General features: G+C 47.4%; 1 protein-coding gene across 1 annotated transcript; it reads left to right on the top strand.

Moving 5' to 3' along the window:
* Nucleotides 1-7,545: 7,545 nt before the first annotated feature.
* On the top strand, nucleotides 7,546-11,131 carry POMC (proopiomelanocortin). Its single transcript, XM_063125513.1, has 2 exons — nucleotides 7,546-7,677; nucleotides 10,448-11,131. The coding sequence occupies exons 1-2, from the start codon at nucleotides 7,546-7,548 to the stop codon at nucleotides 11,129-11,131; spliced, it is 816 nt and encodes a 271-aa protein (XP_062981583.1).
* Nucleotides 11,132-20,295: the final 9,164 nt, after the last annotated feature.

Genomic DNA, 20,295 nt, shown 5'->3' with positions numbered 1-20,295 from the left:
CTAAAGGGCAAGAGGTTGGGGAAGGTTGGACTGAGGTAACATGTAGAGACTAATGTAAAAATCTGTGGAAGTTAAGACTGTCTTTTCCCTGACATGTTTGCAGAACCACTATTTCATGTAAAGATGTGTGATCTCTTCGCCCTGTCCCCCACCACATAGAGAGGGAGAGAGAGAGAGAGAGAGAGAGAGAGGGAGAGAGAGAGATCATTAATCTTAAAACCTCTTTGAGACTCCTATGACATTCTTCCGATATTTTGCCTGAACAGGAAACTCTAAATTCATCTTATGAATTAGTTTTCAGCTAATGTGCAAAAAACCTGAAGATATTTTGCTAGTCTTATTAAAACTTCCTTCTCCCCTACTTGCTTTGCTCAAAATTTGGGAACCCTCAAATTCAGCTCAATGTTGGGCAAAATGTGGTTGCATCTCAGAGGGTTGAAGTTATCCAAACTAACAATTGGACACTCTGTAAAAAAAAGAAAAGAAAGAAAGACTGATGACAGATGTTCCTACTATTAGTCTGGTGGGCTCACAACGGTCTTTAGCAATCCCTACGCGTGGTTGTTATCACAACCAGTAAAACAAGGACACCTGGTAAAAATCAGGGTGATTGAAAGCAGGCCATCATAAAATGTTGGGTTCAGGTCAAGGGTGTCTAAAACATTGAGAGGCCTGGAGTCCCGGTCAGGAAACTCTATACCAGCTCAAACGTGTCTGGCCATATGCTGCTCCATGGATATGTCCATATGGACCACCGGTGGCAAATGTTTCGTCCTGCCAAACTCCACCAAGTGTAATCTGGGAAAAAGAAAGATTAAAACAGCACCTAACAGATGTGTGAAATATGTGTGCAATAGCGTGACAAACCCAAACGAATCAATATGCCTGTATTGCCAAAAGGTATCCGGTTTCTAATTTTATAAATAAAAAAAAATAAAAATCACCTGCAGGCACAATTAAGAGGCACTAATGAAGTGAGGAGTTTCCCTTGGCCTCACCTGGCAGCCCTCTTCACACAGGGGTGCAATCCCCCCCCTCCAATTGCTGTCGGGTGTGTATTCACACAAATATGCCAATTTTTTTTTTTTTAGCAAGCATCTGCTAATCTCTCCAGCTCTTGTCTACCTGGAAGCTTCCTGGACACCTCCCCTATCACTGTTGCTTCAAAAGGTCTGTCCGGAAGGTTGCTTTGGCTCTAAAGACGTGCTTGTGTGGTATAAAAGGGGGCTGGGGCTTTAGCTCAAGCCTTGCCGATGCTGACAGGAGGAGGAGGGAGCAAGACTCACACGCAGAAAGAAACATCAGAGACCGCACATCACAGCAACAGGTAAGGAAGGTTGCCTCTTTCTCTTCTGCTGCGTCTTAACTCTTCAGGGGTTTCATCGCCTCTCTTTCTGCAAGAGACCAGCTGGCAACGTCCCATCCCAAGCCTCCCTGCTCTGCCAGGTGCATCTGCTTTTCATCATTCACTTAGTTTTTAATTTTATTTTAAAAACAGCCTTGACGGAGAACAGAGAAGACTTTTGGGATGGGGATGGAGTGAGGGTGATATCTTAAAGATTTGCAGGGGAAAGACTTTGATCACTTTTCCCCTAACTGAAGGTAGGACAAGTTGCCATGCCTCTAAAGCACAGGGATAAAGATTGGAGTCAAACATTAGGAAGGGGGAAACCTCAAAGCAAAGGAAGAGGCATCTAAGGAAGGCCAGGGGGTGTCCTTTCTTGGAGGCGTCCAAGATGAGTATGGCCATCAAGTTTCTCTCCAGCTCTAACTTTCTATTATTTAGTAGCAGGCATTTTCAACCAGCCCGATTCACTGTCGGATGTTCTCTTGCACACTTTCCCTTCAACTGAAAGGGAGAGGGACAAGAGCATATTCATATTAATTTACGTCTTTATGGACTGCTTTCGTACACCCAATCATTGTGCGTAAAAGGTGGAAATTCCCTCATTCATCACGAATCACTGGATAGGAGCGGTTATTCCACCCACCCACCTCTGCTCGATGGCGGTAAATCTGCAATGCCTGAAGTGGTGGTTAGTATGGATCAGTTAATTTGGCATTAAAGTGAGCAGGAATCCGTAGTTTCCTAGAGATGTTTCTTTGCAATTATGCAGCTTCTAGGGGATACAATCTATTGACGCCTCGTTATAACAGCTTTCCCTTCTCCGCGCATTCTCCTAGCTTCAAATCTATCTATCTATTTATTTTAAAACATTTTTATAGTGCCTCCTCGCCATTTCTGGCATCGTGGCGCTTTGCAATAAAACATAAAACAATTTCTATTAAAAACCCTCAACCCACATTAAAATTTAAACCAACTCTTGTGAAAAGTAAAAACGCCTTACATAAGATACTGGTAGGGAAAGGCATTTCTTCCCAAATGCAACGTTTAGTTCTAATGGTTGGTATGTGCAAATGTTTATAATGATGCCTGTTTTGTTCTGAGGAAGTGCACGCACTCCCACGGCAGGTATGCAAGTGAGAGAAACCAGAGATGCAAGATATAGGGGAAAGGATCCAATTCCCCGAGGAAACAGGATGCCAGCTTTTGAGGCGAATGGGAAGCAGACGATAGCTGCTCCATTGCAACACCGTCTTAGAAGCCACGAGGAAATCCGTCCTCCTGGATGCCAAAATTCCAGCTTCAGCATCGCTTTATGGGGATGTGTTTCCACTGGGAAATACATCCCCAGTGTCTGAGATCACTGTCTGAGATCAAAGATGTGAATTGTTCTGAGGAAGTCACTGGGATAACGTAGTGCAGAGAGATCGGGAGGAGGACGAGGAAGAGGAGAGTTGGATTTTGACCCAGGCTAGTCTGAGACATGGCAGTGCATGGGGAGGGAATGTTAAATGGCACCCCTCCTTCCACTAATTAATATGGGCAGAATCCACCAAGGCGCTGAAATGAATAGGGCCAGTGCAAGAGCACAATAGATAAGACAGGAATTCTTGCTTACAGAAGAATTCCCTGGTGGATCATGTCCTTGGACCAGACCTGCTGCCTCTCTTGGGGGGAATCCGCACGTCGTTCTCAAGGCGCTTCCATCCGCCCCGGTGCACCCCGGAAACGATCGTGTAACTTGCCTGTAAAAGAGACGAGGAAGAAGTGTCCTTGCCACCGCCGCCGCTGCCGCCGTCACCCAACTCCCTCCGAGCCGGCCGGCGAGGACGCTTCTTCCTCGTCTCTTTTACAGGCAAGTTACACGATCGTTTTTGGGGTGCACTGGGGGCGGATGGAAGCGCCCTGAGAACGACGTGCGGATTCCCCCTTAATGTCACCCCCATAGTCCACCCCTCACCATGACCGATGGTGAGTCCATCTCTCACTGGAAGAAGGATAATATGGATCTGGATGCAGTGTTTGACCATTCAGGACAACCTACACCACCTTTGCGTATATAAAGACCCAGACTCGCTGGCTCTTTCCCATCTGTTGTCTCCCTGTCTTCGCTCTGCTTTCGTGTCTGTGTTGGCCCATTTATTCCTGAGCCCCAGCATGGTTTCTGTCTGCAGCCAAGGTCTCCCCACCAATTCCAGGGCAACACCTAATGTGTATATGCTGCTGAACAAGGCTGCATTTATCTCCCGGTTGCACAGGGCTCTTGAGAATTTGTCTGTTAACCGGAGTGCCGCTTCCAGTATTGTGGTCAGTACTGATCTCGATGGGCCAGCTTCTAGAACAGCTTCGACTGAGTAATAACCAACACTAGCCCTATGTAGAGTAGACCCATTAAAATGAATGGGAGCTAGGTTATTTTTGATTAACTTAAATCTCATTTATTTCAATGAGGCTACTCTGTGTAGGACTAGCCCTGTGGATATGACCCTCTGATCCTCATTCTGTATTATATAAAAGAAACACGCACACGCGCACCCAATTCCTATGTTTTTTTCCATCCTTGATTTGCACAGCCTTTGTATTTTCTCCCTGTCGAGGAAGGAAGTCCCACTCTGCCTGGACCATTCTCCGGCAGGAAGGATCAGGCCACCGGCTTGAGAGTCTTTGGCCATAGCTAGACCTAAGGTTTATCCCTGGATCATCCAGGGGTCAAACCTGTTCATCTAGGTGACACACAGGGGATCCAGTGCTCAGGCAGGGGCGAACCCTGGATGATCCCAGGATAAACTTTACGTCTAGCTGTGGCCTTTGTAATGTCAGAACAGCACACCTGTGTACAGACTCTTGGCTTTTAGGTGACGTCGGAGAAAGACCGCTGCCCCTCTTCATTTTCGTTTCGGTCCCACACTGGTTCAATCGCCCTTGAAAGTTTCTGTACAGGGGGACAAACCCAGAACAGCCTCCCAGCCTACTGGAACCTTCCTGCTAAGAGCAATGTCCAGGCCTGACCCACAACTGGAGAAGGGCTGGAAGTTGGAACAGTTTTTAATGTTGTTATAGTACATGGGGAAAGGATGTGTGCTTAGCCATCTATTAATTCTGGGAAGTTTTGACATAGAAGTTGGTGGTGAACATCAGAAGAGCCCTGATGCTGGATCAGACCAAGGGTCCATCTTGTCCAGCATTCTGTTCAAGCAGTGGCCAACCAGCTGCCCACGGGAAGCCCACGAGCAGGACAAGAATGCAACAGCACCCTTGATGAGAGTGGGGAGAGCATTGCAAGGCTACCTCTCACATTCTCAGCCAACATTGACAGAGATTCTCCTCCTTTCTCCTTTTCCCCCCTTGGCTGCGGAACTGACTAGACCAGAAGTTCCCAATGGTGCCACCGGTCAATTTCACTCTTTATTTGGCTTCTATGAGGCCACAGCCTTCCTCAACCTGGGGCGCTCCAGATGTGTTGGACTACAACTCCCAGAATGCCCCAGCCAGCTGGCTGGGGCATTGTGGGAGGTGCAGTCCAACACATCTGGAGCGCTCCAGGTTGAGGAAGGCTGTACTAGGGTGACCATAAAAAAAGGAGGACAGGGCTCCTGTATCTTTAACACTTGCACAGAAAAGGGAATTTCAGCAGGGGTCATTTGTATATATGGAGAACCTGGTGAAATTCCCTCTTCAGCACCACAGTTAAAGCTGCAGGAGCTATACCAGAGTGACCGGATTTAAAAGAGGGCAGGCCTCCTGCAGCTTTAACTGTTGCATAGAAAAAGGAATTTCAGCAGGTGTCCTTTGTATATATGGAGAACCTGGTGAAATCCCCTCTTCATCACCACAGTTAAAGCTGCAGGAGCTATACTAGAGTGACCAGATTTAAAAGAGGGCAGGGCACCTGCTGTTTTAATTGTTGTGATGGAGAGGAAATTTCACCAGGTTCCCCATATATACAAATGACACCTGTTGAAATTCCCTTTTCAATGCAACTGTTAAAGATACAGGAGCCCTGTCCTCCTTTTCATAGGGTCATCCTACTTCTACTGAATAAGCAGCTGCAGTTCAGAATTAGGTAAAAGGGAAGAAGTGGCCTTCACCCCATCAGCTAGCCCCTTTCCCCTAGTACATACAGGGTGGTGGTGGTCGAAGTGGTGATAATAATAATAAATTTATAGCCAGCATTTCAGGGTAAATTCCCTACATCAAATGCCACATTTTTATTCCCAACAATTCCAGCTGGAAAAAGGGCAGAAAAGTGAGGGTGGATTCCTGCATTGAGCAGGGGGTTGGACTCAGTGGCCTTGTAGGCCCCTTCCAACTCTACTATTCTATGATTCTATGAAGGAAGGTTACAACAGCTGGGATTGTTTAGCTTAGAAAAAAGGAGGCTTAAGGGGGACATGATAGAAGTGTACAAAATGTTGCATGGAGCGGAGAATGTGGATAGGCAGACATTTTTTCTCCCTCTCCCATAATACTAGAACCCAGTGGGATCATCCTTTGAAGGTGATTGGTGGTAGATTCAGGGCAAAACATAAAAGGAAGGACTTCTTGACACGGCACATAGTTAAACTCTGGAATTCGCTACCACATGATGTAGTGATGGCTACTAATTTGGATGACCTTAAAGGGGAGTTGGAGGTGACGGTTATCAATGACTACTAGTCTTGTGTTACCTCCAGTATCATAGGCAGCAAGCCTGTGTACTCCAGTTGTATTCACAACCCCTGCTTATGGGTTTCCTGCAAGCAGCTGGTTGGCCACGGTGTGAACAGAGTGCTGGACTAGATGGACCCTTGGATGATCCAGCATCTGGGTCTTCTCATAGAATCATAGAATAGTAGAGTTGGAAGGGGCCTACAAGGCCATCGAGTCCAACCCCCTGCTCAATGCAGGAATCCACCTTAAAGCATCCCTGACAGAGGGTTGTCCAGCTGCCTCTTGAAGGCCTCTCGTGCGGGAGAGCCCACAACCTCCCTAGGTCATTGGTTCTATTGCCATACTGCTCTAACAGTCAGGACTTTTTTCCTGATGTCCTGCCGGAATCTGGCTTCCTGTAGCTTGCTCCCATTATTCCGTGTCCTGCACTCTGGGAGGATCGAGAAGAGATCCTGGCCCTCCTCTGTGTGTCCTCAAACATATTCATTCTGAAGTGAATTTATATAGCACTGGCTGATCCTGTGAAATGTGAATAAGGACCCTGAGCCCACTCTTGGATGGGGGAATTGAGCCAATCTCCCTCAGTGGTTTGCCTTCTCGGCATGGTGGCAGGGCCTTCTCCTCACTGGGTGGGCAAGATAGCAAGTGGCAGGAGAAGGAGGTCAAGAAGCCATCCTCACCACCAACTACTACCCAGAACTGCGTCCAGTTCTGGGCTCCACAATTCAAGAAGGACACAGACGAGCGTGTTCAGAGGAGGGCAACCAGGATGATCAGGGCTCTGGAAACAAAGCCCTATGAAGAGACACAGAAAGAACTGGGCCTGTTTAGCCTGGAGAAGAGAAGATTGAGGGGAGACATGATAGCACTCTTCAAATACTTCAAAGGTTGCCACACAGAGGAGGGCCAGGATCTCTTCTCCATCCTCCCAGAGTGCAGGACACGGAAAAACGGGCTCAAGTTAAAGGAAGCCAGATTTCAGCTGGACATCAGGAAAAACTTCCTGACTGTTAGAGCAGTACGACAATGGAATCAGTTACCTAGGGAGGTTGTGGGCTCTCCCACACTAGAGGCCTTCAAGAGGAAGCTGGAGAACCCTCTGTCAGGGATGCTTTAGGGTGGATTCCTGCATTGAGCAGGGGGTTGGACTCGATGGCCTTGTAGGCCCCTTCCAACTCTGCTATTCTATGATTCTATGATTCTACTGCATGAGTGGGAGAGGACAGGGAAGTCAAAGGCAAAGGACAGCAGGTTCCAGGCAGCAGTGGGGGGCAACAGCACCTGCCTGAGCATGCTGACCTCTGACACATGTATGCATTTAGATCTCACATTTAGGGTTGAAGAGGTTCCCGTTCCCATGATCCTTGAGCCGGTCCTTTTAAGGCAAGTCAGTTGTATCTTCCTAGTGTTACAGAACGGGGCAGATGACTTTGACTAGGGCCAGTGAGTGAGGTCAGAGCTGAGCGGCCAGAGCCCCATTGTCACACTCTTGGCCACTTCACACCACCAAGATGGTGGCCAACTTTTCTGTCTTAGCAGACGCCCTGAGGATGCCGGATACTCCACGAAGCAGCCTGCTGGCCATCCTGGGAGTTCTGCTCATCCACTCGGTGGCCGAAGTGCATGGCCATTGCTGGGACAGCGGTTGGTGTCGGGACATGGACACGGAAGCGGAGGTCATGGTAAGCAGACACTTTGCCCACCCCAACCGTGGCTGGTTCCAGCTGGAGGTGGTAGGTGCAGAATGAATGGGCGGCATGCTCACGGATGACCAGAAGAGGTGCTTGTCTTGTCATCATCATATGAAACGCCCGGCCTGAAGATGGACTCTGGTTTAGATGCCTTTAACAAGGGATTTGACCCATTCATGGAAGAGCAGGAGAGATCTATCAAGTGCCTGGAAACAGTACAGCTCAGATAATTGCTCAGTTGCCAGCCACGCTTTTGCATACACATCGAACTAAAACTCAAAAACAAGAAAAATACAAAATGTCAGCATACAAAGGAATCAAACTGATCATGATGGGTTTTTTTTAGAAGGAGAGAAAACATTTAACGACCAATTAATAACTGATCGGCATAGTAAGCAGAATTAGATTAATTCGAATAGCTCAAAGACCTGGGCTGTTATCTGTTAAAATGTAGAATGTCTTTTCCCCTAGAGCCAGTTTAAGAAATTTAGTAGTCTGATATGTTACAATGTAGTCCATCCAAGCCAATAAAAACATAGTTTTATTTAGAGGGGAGTTATCTCTAATGCCAAGAGCCTCGTGTGGCGCAGAGTGGTAAGCGGCAGTTACTGCAGCCGAAACTCTCCCCACAGCCTGAGTTCGATCCCAGCGGAAGCTGGTTCGCAGGCAGACGGCTCAGGTCGACTCAGCCTTCCATCCTTCCGAGGTCGGTAAAACGCGTACCCAGCGAGCTGGGGGAAAGGGAACCGCGACTGGGGAAGGCAACGGCAAATCACCCCGCTACAAAGTCTGCCAAGAAAATATCAGCGAGAGCAGGCGTCCCTCTAGGAGTCAGCAATGACTCAAGTGCTTGCATGAGAGGTTCCTTTCCTTCTCCTGTCTCTAATGCCAGCAGTAAAGGGACCAAAGTGCTGATTCCGAGGGATGCTGGAGAACTCTGCAACGCATTCAAACGATTCTATGAAATCCGGCCTGTGGATTCCACAGTAGACTGGTGTCAAGCAGATTCCATGGACTTGTGGGCTGGTTTTTCACTTTTGTGGGGTGCATGGCTATTGCGGCTGAGAAGACGGGGCTTCCCTTGGTTGGAGCTGGGAGTGGAAGAGCCCCTGGAGTAGAGCTTGGAGGAGCCAAGGGAAAGTGAGATGACAATGACATAGAATCATAGAGTCATAGAATAGCAGAGTTGGAAGGGGCCTACAAGGCCATCGAGTCCAACCCCCTGCTCAATGCAGGAATCCACCCTAAAGCATCCCTGACAGAGGGCTGTCCAGCTGCCTCTTGAAGGCCTCTAGTGTGGGAGAGCCCACAACCTCCCTAGGTAACTGGTTCCTTTGTTTTACTGCTCTAACAGTCAGGAAGCTTTTCCTGATGTCCAGCTGGAATCTGGCTTCCTGTAACTTGAGCCCGTTGTTCCGTGTCCTGCACTCTGGGAGGATCGAGAAGAGATCCTGGCCCTCCTCTGTGTGACATGGAAGGTTGGATCGGCCTTGTAGAACGCCCACTTTTGGGGAGGTGCCAGCTGCTGCTTCTAGGTCTCAGCATCTCCCAAGCCAATCCCTACCCCCAAACAACTTCCTATTGATAAACTCATTAAGGATCTAAAGATGCGTGAAGTAAAATTAGATAGGAACTGTTGAACAGTTCAGGCATTGCAGTCCCCTTAACTCTCCTGCAAATAAACTAAGACCTTGCAGATTTGTAGGTGAGCCTACTGTCATTGCTAACGCCTGAGAATGCAGAAAGAAGTGGGGACAGGGGGATCAGCTCTACCCAGAGCCGAAAGCCATGGTTCAAAAAAGTCTAGGGTGACCCTATGAAAAGGAGGACAAGACTCCTGTATCTTTCACAGTTGCATAGAAAAGGGAATTTCAGCAGGGGTCATTTGTATATATGGGGAACCTGGTGAAATTTCCTCTTCATACCCACAGTTAAAGCTGCAGGAGCCCTGCCCTCTTTTAAATCTGGTCACTCTAGTATAGCTCCTGCATCTTTAACTGTGGGGATGAAGAGGGAATTTCACCAGGTTCCCCATATATATAAATGACCCCTGCTGAAATTCCCTTTTCAATACAACTGTTAAAGCTGCAGGAGCCCTGCCCTCTTTTAAATCTGGTCACTCTAGTATAGCTCCTGCACCTTTAACTGTGGTGATGAAGAGGGGATTTCACCAGGTTCCCCATATATACAAATGACCCCTGCTGAAATTCCCTTTTCAATTCAACTGTTAAAGCTGCAGGAGCCCTGCCCTCTTTTAAATCTGGTCACTCTAGTATAGGTCCTGCACCTTTAACTGTGGTGATGAAGAGGGGATTTCACCAGGTTCCCCATATATACAAATGACCCCTGCTGAAATTCCCTTTTCAATTCAACTGTTAAAGCTGCAGGAGCCCTGCCCTCTTTTAAATCTGGTCACTCTAGTATAGGTCCTGCACCTTTAACTGTGGTGATGAAGAGGGGATTTCACCAGGTTCCCCATATATACAAATGACCCCTGCTGAAATTCCCTTTTCTATGCAACTGTTAAAGCTGCAGGAGCCCTGCCCTCTTTTAAATCTGGTCACTCTAGTATAGCTCCTGCACCTTTAACTGTGGTGATGAAGAGGGGATTTCACCAGGTTCCCCATATATACAAATGACCCCTGCTGAAATTCCCTTTTCAATACAACTGTTAAAGATACAGGAGCCCTGTCCTCCTTTTCATAGGGTCACCCTACCAAAGTCTAATTTCAATGCCTCCCTTCCCCTTTCTCCACTGCAGGAGTGTCTCAGGGCCTGTAGATTGGTCCTCTCTGATGAGTTGCCAGTCTATCCGGGCAATGGCCACATGCAGCCTCTGTCCGAGAATATTCGGAAGTATGTCATGAGCCATTTCCGCTGGAACAAGTTTGGCAAGAGTAACAACAATGGCAGCGACTTCGGCCATAAAAGAGAAGACCTTTCCAGAGACTCCTCTGTGGAGATCTTCCCGGTTTCTTCGCAAGCCCAAGATGGTTGGGAGGGAGATACGAGAGGCGACCAAGAGTCCGTGGAAAGACAAGAAGGCAAAAGGTCCTACGCGATGGAGCACTTCCGCTGGGGGAAGCCCGTGGGCCGGAAGAGGAGACCCATCAAGGTCTACCCAACCGAGATGGAAGAGGAGTCATCGGAGAACTATCCGCAGGAGTTCAGAAGAGACCTTTCCTGGGAATCAGACTACCCTGAACTCGGCTCCCCAGAGGAGAAGAAGAACGGTAAAGCAACCACGTCTGATGAGGAGGAACACCCTGAAGCGGCAAAGAAGGACAGCACAGAATACCAGATGCACCATTTCCGGTGGAATGCTCCAGCCTCACCCAAGAAAAAGCGCTACGGTGGCTTTATGACCTCAGAACGCAGCCACACGCCCCTAGTGACTCTTTTTAAGAACGCCATAATCAAAACTGCTTATAAGAAAGGCCAGTAAGGGTGGGGCGGTGACCGGGGCCGAAAGCACCCTCCCCCCCCTCCCAGGAATGGTGGGGTGGTGGTTGGTGGTGCAGGGAACCCCAGATGTAGATTTCTCTGGCACACGTTTCATTTAGATACTGTTAATGAAGATCACTTATTTACGTTGTTCTTACCTATTATTATTATTCACTAAGGAACTCGCTGCTTAATGTTTGCATTCTGGTTTTGATTGTACAAATAATTGGGAGGCTTGGACAGTGGGCGTTTATGCTTACCTCTGTCGTGTGTGCGCAAGGAAGCAGGAAGGAGGGAGAAGGGAGCAGAGGTAGCTATCTTTCAGAGGGGAGAGAGTATTTTCATATTTTAAACCAGCTGTACAATATTGTAAATGAAAGGATTAAAGATATAAAATAATAATACGAATAATAACGATAATACATCTTTTGCAAGCTAAGCCGGCCTCTGGGGTGTCTTTGGTTACGTGTGGCAGCGTCAAGCGCTCACCCTCTTCTTTCACTTGAGAATTTTGCACCTCGCAGGGCTGTGCTTGGATACTTCAGGGGTTCCCACATCCAAGGAAGAACAATGAATTAGAATTGGGGTAACGAGGCAGAAAACCGTAAGAGTGTCGTAAACGCTGACCCGTAGATGCTCTCACCATAAACAGACACTACCATGGCTTTGCTGGAACTCCTCATTGCCCAAACTCTGGAATCATAGAATAGTAGAGTTGGAAGGGGCCTACAAGGCCATCGAGTCCAACCCCCTGCTCAATCCAGGAATCCACTCTAAAGCATCCCTGACAGAGGGTTGTCCAGCTGCCTCTTGAAGGCCTCTAGTGTGGGAGAGCCCATGTGATGCAACAATAAATAGGAACATGTGATGCAATAATAAATAGGTTCCTACGTGCATGTGCAAAGTACCCATCAGTAGCTCTCACCCACTCCTGTACAGCTAGTTGTGGTGCCAAGTCTTTCACAACACAGGTTGACTTGCTAAGGCTTCAGGACAGGATCCTTCCACACTTCCTTCATCCCTCTTGCAATTTCTCTTTTTCTTTCCTCAACCCTCTCACGCCCTTCCAGCCACTAGTTTCTGCCCACATGGCAGACTTGCTGATTATCCTAGCGACCCTCAAGAGATGAAAGGGGATACTTGAGCATGCAGAAACTTGCACTGCCAGGAATGCAAATGGACACCGTCAGTGTTGGATTCCCGCATCTGGTACCTTTGGTCAGCTCTTAGCTTTGGACAACATCACTCACTGGTCTGCCAAACAGGACACAGATGCCCACTGATCCCTTGCTCACGAGGAGTGATGTAACGGGGCAGGTGGGTGGGCCTGTGGATCCAGCATCTCTTCCTTGCAGTCTGGACCACATTTGCCCTTGTTGCAGCGCACATCCCTTAGGGACCCGAATGAAGTCTGGCGTGAGGTGGGCTAGGAAGATGCTTAAATCTCTAAGTCTAGGATGACCCTATGAAAAGGAGGACTGGGCTCCTGTATCTTTAACAGTTGCATAGACAAGGGAATTTCAGCAGGTGTCGTTTGTATGCATGCAGCACCTGGTGAAATTCCCTCTTCGTCACAACAGTTAAAGTTGCAGGAGCCCTGCCCGCTTTTGTATCTGGTCACTCTAGTATTAAAGCCATCCAAACGGGTGGCCATCCCTACATCTTGTGATAGTGAATTGCATAGTTTAACTCTGCGCCGTGTGCTTCATGGGATGACCCCTTTGGGTTCTCTTGTTATGAGAAGAGGGAGATAAATGTTTCCCTATCCATTTTTCCATGCCATGCATAGTACACCTCTCTGATGTCTCCCCTCACTCACCTTTTCTCTAAGCTAAACTGTGGCTGAGGCACATGAGCGGGGGGGAGGGGCTTTGACTCATGCCCTGCTTCTGGGCTTCCCACAGGTATCTGGTTGGCCACCGTGGGCAGGGCCGGTGTCAGAGGGAGGCAGGGAGGGCCACAGGGACCCACGGCAACCTGCTTGTTCACCTGCCTCTTACTTTGGCCCAGACAAGAGTGGGTAGTGAGAAGGAACAGCAGCAGCAGCAGGGCTTTCTGCCTGTCAAGCAAGCAAGTGATAACTTGCCTGCCAGTTGCGCTACTGTGCTTGCAGTGTTGGACTGGGACTTAGGAGACCTGGAGTCTAGTCCTTGCTCGGCCATGAAACTCACTGGGCCTTCTCCCCACTTTATTCTCACAAGGGGCTAGGCAGAAAGTCTGTGACTGGCCCAAAGTCACCCGCCGGTGAGCTTCCGTGGCCAATTGGGGACTAGAACCCAGTCCAACGTTCTAATCACTACATCACCCTGGCTCTCAAAAGCATTTTTGTGTGCTTGGGGGGAATTGCAGTTCAAGCTGGGGGCCAAAGTCTAGGGTCCTGTAGCCCTTGGTAAATGATTACCAAGAGACCAGCAGGGATGGGGCAGTGGCAAACAGGCCCAGGGCCAGCTCCATGGGCTTAGCATGGCCAGGCTATGGCCCATGGGGACTGATGCTGGACCTCATAGCACTCTTTCTTTCTTTCTTTCTTTCTTTCTTTCTTTCTTTCTTCCCTCCCTCCCTCCCTCTTCCTCCCCTTCTTCTTCTTCTTCTTCTTCTTCTTCTTCTTCTTCTTCTTCTTCTTCTTCTTCTTCTTCTTCTTCTTCTTCTTCCTTTATTTATTTATTTATTTATTTATTTATTACATTTCTATACCACCCAATAGCCGGAGCTCTCTGGGCGGTTCACAAAAATTAAAACCATTCAAAATATAAAACAGTATAAAACCATAGTATAAAATACTATATAAAAGCTCAACCAGATAAAAATAGCCGCAATGCAAAATTACGAATTTTAAACACTGAGTTATAATTTATTTATAGACTGTTAAAATGCTGGGAGAATAAAAAGGTCTTCTTCACCTGGCATCTAAAAGCATATAATGTAGGTGCCAGACGAACCTCCTTAGGGAGCTCATTCCACAGCCAGAGTGCCACAGCAGGGAAGGCCCTCCTCCTGGTAGCCACCTGTCTCACTTCCTTTGGCAGGGGCTTGCAGAGAAGGACCCCTGAGGATGACCTTAGGGTTCGGGCAGGGACATATGGGAGGAGACGTTCCTTCAGATCGCCTGGCCCCAAGCCATTTAGGGCTTTAAATGTTAATACCAGCACTTTGAATCGGGCCTGGACCTGGACTGGGAGCCAATGAAGCTGGAAAAGGACTAGCGTGATGTGGGTCTTTCTTCTCTTTCTTCTTCTCCTTCTTCTTCTTGTCAGTGGGCAGCTGGCCAGGCAGGTCCATGGGTACAAATACTCATTGTACAAATACTCCCTCCCCAAAGGCCGTTAAGTGTAGAAAGGGCCACTGTGCTTTCAGGGTGAATTTGGAGATGCCTGGTGAAATTCCAAAAGAATTACAAGTGGAAACTAAAAGAATTTGGATAAGAGCAACACATTTTCTTAATGTCCAGCCAGGGAAGGGGGGAGTTGCAGTCATCTCTAACAGTGTTTTAAAAGGGGCTAGTCAAGCATGACATCAGAAATGGATTTGTCCCCTTAGACTCAACTCAAGTCATCCTCTGTAAATAAATTCTGATGGTGAACAAATAGCCTCTGAATGTCCCCTGCATGGGTATTTGTTTATTGAATATTGGATATTTCAGCATTAGCAATTGACACCCACCTTCCTTCCTTCCTTCCTTCCTTCCTTCCTTCCTTCCTTTCTTTCCATTTATATTTCGCCCTATATCACAAGGATCTCAGGGTGGTGTACAGATAAAATCATACATATAAAATAGAACAATAAATATACACTGCTCAATGCAGGAATCCTGTATCTTTAACAGTTGTATTGAAAAGGAAATTTCAGCAGGTGTCATTTGTATATATGGGGAACCTGGTGAAATTCCCCCTTCATCACAACAGTTAAAGCTGCAGGTGCCCTGCCCTCTTTTAAATCTGGTCACTCTAGTATAGCTCCTGCACCTTTAACTGTTGTGATGAAGAAGTGACCTGCTGCATCAGACCCAGGACTATATAGTCCAGCATTCATTTTACATAGGGTGACCATATGAAAAGGAGGACAGGGCTCCTGTATCTTTATGCACAAAACGGAATTTCAGCAGGGGTCATTTGTATGCATGCAGCACCTGGTGAAATTCCTTCCTCATCACAACAGTTAAAGCTGCAGAGTAACCAGATACAAAAGAGGGCAGGGCTCCTATAGCTTTAACAGTTGTGATGAAGAGGGAATTTCACCAGGTTCCCCATATATAGAAACGACACCTGCTGAAATTCCCTTTTCGATACAGGAGATACAGGAGCCCTGTCCTCCTTTTCATACGGTCACCCTATGTAAAATAAATGCTGGACTGTATAGATCCTGGGTCTGATGCAGCAGGTCACTTCTTATGTTCTTATGAAGACACTATAGCATTAGCCCTTTGGTATTTCACAGTGTTTTACATGCTGCAGACAACCTTGGATGATGGTCATTTCTACATGAGACATTCATCCTGCATTCATTCCACATGAGGCATTCATCACCAGGGCTTCTGCTTCTGGATTCTTTGTGGGATTAAGAACAGCTCCTTTACATATGCTTTTTTCTGGGATGTTTCCTCCTCTGCTTTTCTATATGTTTCATTATACAACCACTAGATCATAGAATCATAGAATAGCAGAGCTGGAAGGGGCCTACAAGGCCATCGAGTCCAACCCCCTGCTCAACTCAGGAATCCACCCTAAAGCATCCCTGACAGAGGGTTGTCCAGCTGCCTCTTGAAGGCCTCTAGTGTGGGAGAGCCCACAACCTCCCTAGGTAACTGATTCCATTTTCGTACTGCTCTAACAGTCAGGAAGTTTTTCCTGATGTCCAGCTGGAATCTGGCTTCCTGTAACTTGAGCCCGTTATTCCATGTCCTGCACTCTGGGAGGATCGAGAAGAGATCCTGGCCATCCTCTGTGTGACAACCTCTTAAGTATTTGAAGAGTGCTATCATGTCTCCCCTCAATCTTCTCTTCTCCAGGCTAAACATGCCCAGTTCTTTCAGTCTCTCTTCATAGGGCTTTGTTTCCAGACCCCAGATCATCCTGGTTGCCCTTCTCTGAATATGCTCCAGCTTGTCTGCGTCCTTCTTGAACTGTGGAGCCCAGAACTGGACGCAATACTCTAGATGAGGCCTAACCAGGGCTGAGTAGAGAGGAACCAGTACTAGGGTGACCATACATATGGATTTGCCCAGAAATGCCCGGAAAAGGGGGGGCAAATCCAGGTCCGGCCGGAAATGCCCGTTTCCCCCTTTTGTCCGGGAAATCCTCCAAAAAGGCCCTCCAGGCTTCCATCGGGGCCTCTCCTTGGTCGTCATCACTATGGCGACCAAGGAGAGGCCCCGATGGAAACCTGGGTGGCCTTAAACTGTGTGTTTCTGAAACGTGGAAATGCCCGGCTTAAGCCACGCCCACCTCATCCATCCGGGCCTCTCCTATGACGTCGACTGGAGAGGCCCGAATGGACGAGGTGGCCGTGGCTTAAGCCGGGTGTTTCCGCATTTCGGAAACACGCGCTTTAAGGCTCTCCCGGCTTCCATCGGGGCCTCTCCTTGGTCGCCATGGTGATGACGACCAAGGAGCGGTCCTGATGGAAGCTGGGAGAGACAAGAACGGGCCTCGCAGTCCCCGCCCCCAGTGACGCTCTCCCCTTCTCCTCTGTGGTGGCGCAAGCACGCCAGCACACAGGAGAAGGCCTGCGTTGCTGGGTGGGAGGAGCTGGGAAACCCATTCTCCGAGAACGGGTCTCCCAGTTTCCTCCCCCAGCGATGCTGGGCCGGCGCCATCACGCCGGGCCAGCAAAAGGCCAATCTCGGCCCTGGGAGGGCTGGAGGCTGGGAACGGGTCCTCCAGCCCCACCTCTCAGCACCCACCATGCACAGGGCTTGCCTCGGCTGGGCCCGGGCCTCCTCCCAGCACCCGGGCCTGCAGCCGTGGCCGGCGCACACAGGGCTCGCCTCAGCTGGGCCCGGGCTCCTTCCCAGTCACTCCATGGCTGAGTGGGGACTAGAACCTGAATCTCCCAGCTGCCAATCCAACACTTTAGCCACTATACCACACTATAATGATGATTGTGATGATGATGCCTTGGGTGAGTAAGTATTGTGTTTTTGATGTTATTTTATTGTTTGCCTTGGGCGGTGTTGCTGTAGATTATTATTATTTTGCCTTTGGTGAGTGCGGGATGGATTTATCCCCCCCCCCAGTTAAGTATGTGTGGAGTTGTTGTTGTTTTTATATTGTCTTGGGGAGGGTGTGGAGTTTTTTCCATGCTGGGTGAGTGTGTAGGGGTGTGTGGATTTTAATTTTTATTGCCTTTGATGAGCATATGTGAGGTGTGTATTGCTGTTGTTATTTTACCTTGAGTGTGTGTGTGAATGAATTTTTATTTTTGACTTAAGGCTCATCTACACCAAGCAGGATATTCTACTATGAAAGCGGTATATAACATGCAGGATGTACACTACTGCTTTATAGTGGTATTGAAGTGCACTGACAACTGTTGGGGGCCATTGACATGTACCATATACTGCTTTCATAACCGCTTTTATAATGTAATATCCTGCTTGGTATAGATGCGTCCTGGGCCCCAACAGTTGTCAGTGCACTTCAGTACCACTATAAAGCAGTAGTGTGGCTCCTGCCTTTTATGCACCACTTCCATACCACTTTCATAGTGTTGTATCCTGTTTGGTGTAGATGAGCCCTATGTCTTTGAGATTATGGTTATTTTACAGAATGGCTTTCTTTTTATTGTACTAGATTTTTCTGCTTCATTTGTTAATAATGCTCCTTCTCTTGCTGGTGATGGTGATAATGGATGCTGATTTTAATATTAATAATGCTCCTTCAGTTGCTGGTGATGATGAGAATGGATGCTGATTCTAATATTAATAATGCTCCTTCAGTTGCTGGTGATGATGATAATGGATGCTGATTCTAATATTAATAATGCTCCTTCAGTTGCTGGTGATGATGATAATGGATGCTGATTCTAATATTAATAATGCGCCTTCTCTTGCTGGTGATGATTGCTGGTTGTGGCTGTTTATTATGTTATAAAGATAAAGAAATGGTTTTATATAAGTGTTAATTCTTTTTTTAGTATTTAGTATATTATTATAGTAGTTGTGTGCCTTTGGCACTCATTGGTTGCTTTCATTTACTTTTTGTGAACCACCCAGAGAGCTTTGGCTATTGGACAGTATAAAAATGTAATAAATAAATAAACGTGACAGAGGCCACACCCCCTTGGGGGCCGGACATGTTGTGTTGGCTCCACCTTGGGGGTGGGCATGTTTGGGTGGCCACGCCTCCTGAGGGTGGCCATTTTGTCCTCCTTTTTGGTTTCCAAAATATGGTCACCCTAACCAGTACCTCACGCGATTTGGAAGCTGTACTTCTATTAATGCAGCCCAAAATAGCACTGGACTTTCTTGTCGCCATATTATTATTATTATTATTTATTTATATATCGCACTGTTGGCTCATATTCAGCTTGTGATGTACAACAATTCCAAGATCCTTCTCGTTTGTAGTATTGCTGAGCCAAGTATAGATGGTGTGTGGTGTAGTGGAATAGCACAATTACACGGAGAGGAGGGAGGCCACAGGTGTTCAACTGGGTTTGAAAGTTGAATGGACTCCCCACACACACACCATCTGCCCTCTGTCTATTCCCCATTGTGTAAATGGTGACTGTAAAGGCCCTGTTTACACAAGATTAAAGACATGAACTTAAATGGGGCCTTTACAGCTGCCATTTATGCAATGGGGAAAATTTATAATACCGGGAGCCTCCATTTTTATGCATAATGGAGACTCTGGACATGGGTGGACGGGCTCACAACATCATCGAACATTTGCTGAGGCCGAAAGGGGTGGATGGCGGGGTGAGCGGCTGATGCGTCAGGCGCGGGTGAGTCCGTCCATCCCTCATGGAGAGTTTAATGTAGGGTGACCATATGAAAAGGAGGACAGGGCTCCTGTATCTTTAAAGTTGTATAGAAAAGGGAATTTCAGCAAGTGTCATTTGAATGCATATATCACATGGTGATATTTTGTCTTCATCATAACAGTTAAAGCTGCAGGAGTCCTGCCCTCTTGACCAGATATAAAAGAGAGGAGGGCACCTGCAGCTTTAACTATTGCAATGGAGAGAGAATTTCACCAGATGATGTATGCATACAAATAACACCTGCTGAAAATCCCTTTTCTCTACAACTGTTAAAGATACAGGAGCCCTGTCCTCCTTTTCATATGGTCACCCTAGTTTAATGGCAGCGTTTCAGCATATGCCAGAATTTCTCCATTAAGAAAAAAAAAGCTGTGATAATGGTCGCAAAGCACGGGAGAGGCCCTCTAGAATTACAACGTTGTATAAAGAACCCTCAAACTACTGTACGTGAGCAATCATGAGCACACAGAAAAACCTCATTTGAAAAGCTCGATATTTAACAGGATATTGGGTTATGAAATATTGGCCACGGGGCTATGGAAAGGAAGTCAGCCTTCTTTGATCATTGTTAAACCTTATCTCTGTATTCCCTTGAACTGAATACATACATATCTCTGTTATCCCTTGAACTGAATACAGCTTTTATTTATTTATATGTACTTGTAACTCATCCCAAACCCTTGGTGGGCTTCTGAGTGCTTAACTCCACCTGCCTCGTTGAAGCAACATTAGTGGGAGGCGGGCGCTCATTACAATAACATGTTTTCCAGTCTTTCCCACTGTGTCCTTGGCAATCACGTCAACTTCAAACAAAGGGTCACATTTGACCTCCACAAGAGAAAGAAAATGCAGAAGTGTCTCTAGCCACCTGCAGGCCGCGTCTCCTTGTGTGCCTAGTTGCCTGAAGGACTCATGACGCTTAGCGGATGGTGGATCTTTGACACATGACGGTTCATGGTGAATGGCTGGAAGATGCTGACGGTGGTGGGCAGGAAATTGTTGGATGTCATTCGGAATATGCCGATGCAATTGCACCAATGGCTCATGTTCCCTGTGTTGAGTCAGAGCTGTTTGCTTCGCTCAATCGCTAGAAGAAATGAAATCCAGATGCACGAGTAAGACCGGTCCCCTATAGACACTTTTTGAGGTTTTCTGTAAAGTCGGGGGGATGGGAACTAAAGA

This window comes from Elgaria multicarinata, chromosome 4 (assembly GCF_023053635.1).
Source record: "Elgaria multicarinata webbii isolate HBS135686 ecotype San Diego chromosome 4, rElgMul1.1.pri, whole genome shotgun sequence".
Taxonomy (NCBI): Eukaryota; Metazoa; Chordata; class Lepidosauria; order Squamata; family Anguidae; genus Elgaria; species Elgaria multicarinata.
This window is presented reverse-complemented; position numbering and strand designations above follow the sequence as displayed.

Bases quoted from the DNA above. Each gene is read 5' to 3' on its own strand.
- POMC (XM_063125513.1), top strand. From the start codon at position 7,546: ATGCCGGATACTCCACGAAGCAGCCTGCTGGCCATCCTGGGAGTTCTG. The intron at 7,678-10,447 runs GTAAGCAGACAC...TCTCCACTGCAG, and splicing joins ACACGGAAGCGGAGGTCATG to GAGTGTCTCAGGGCCTGTAG.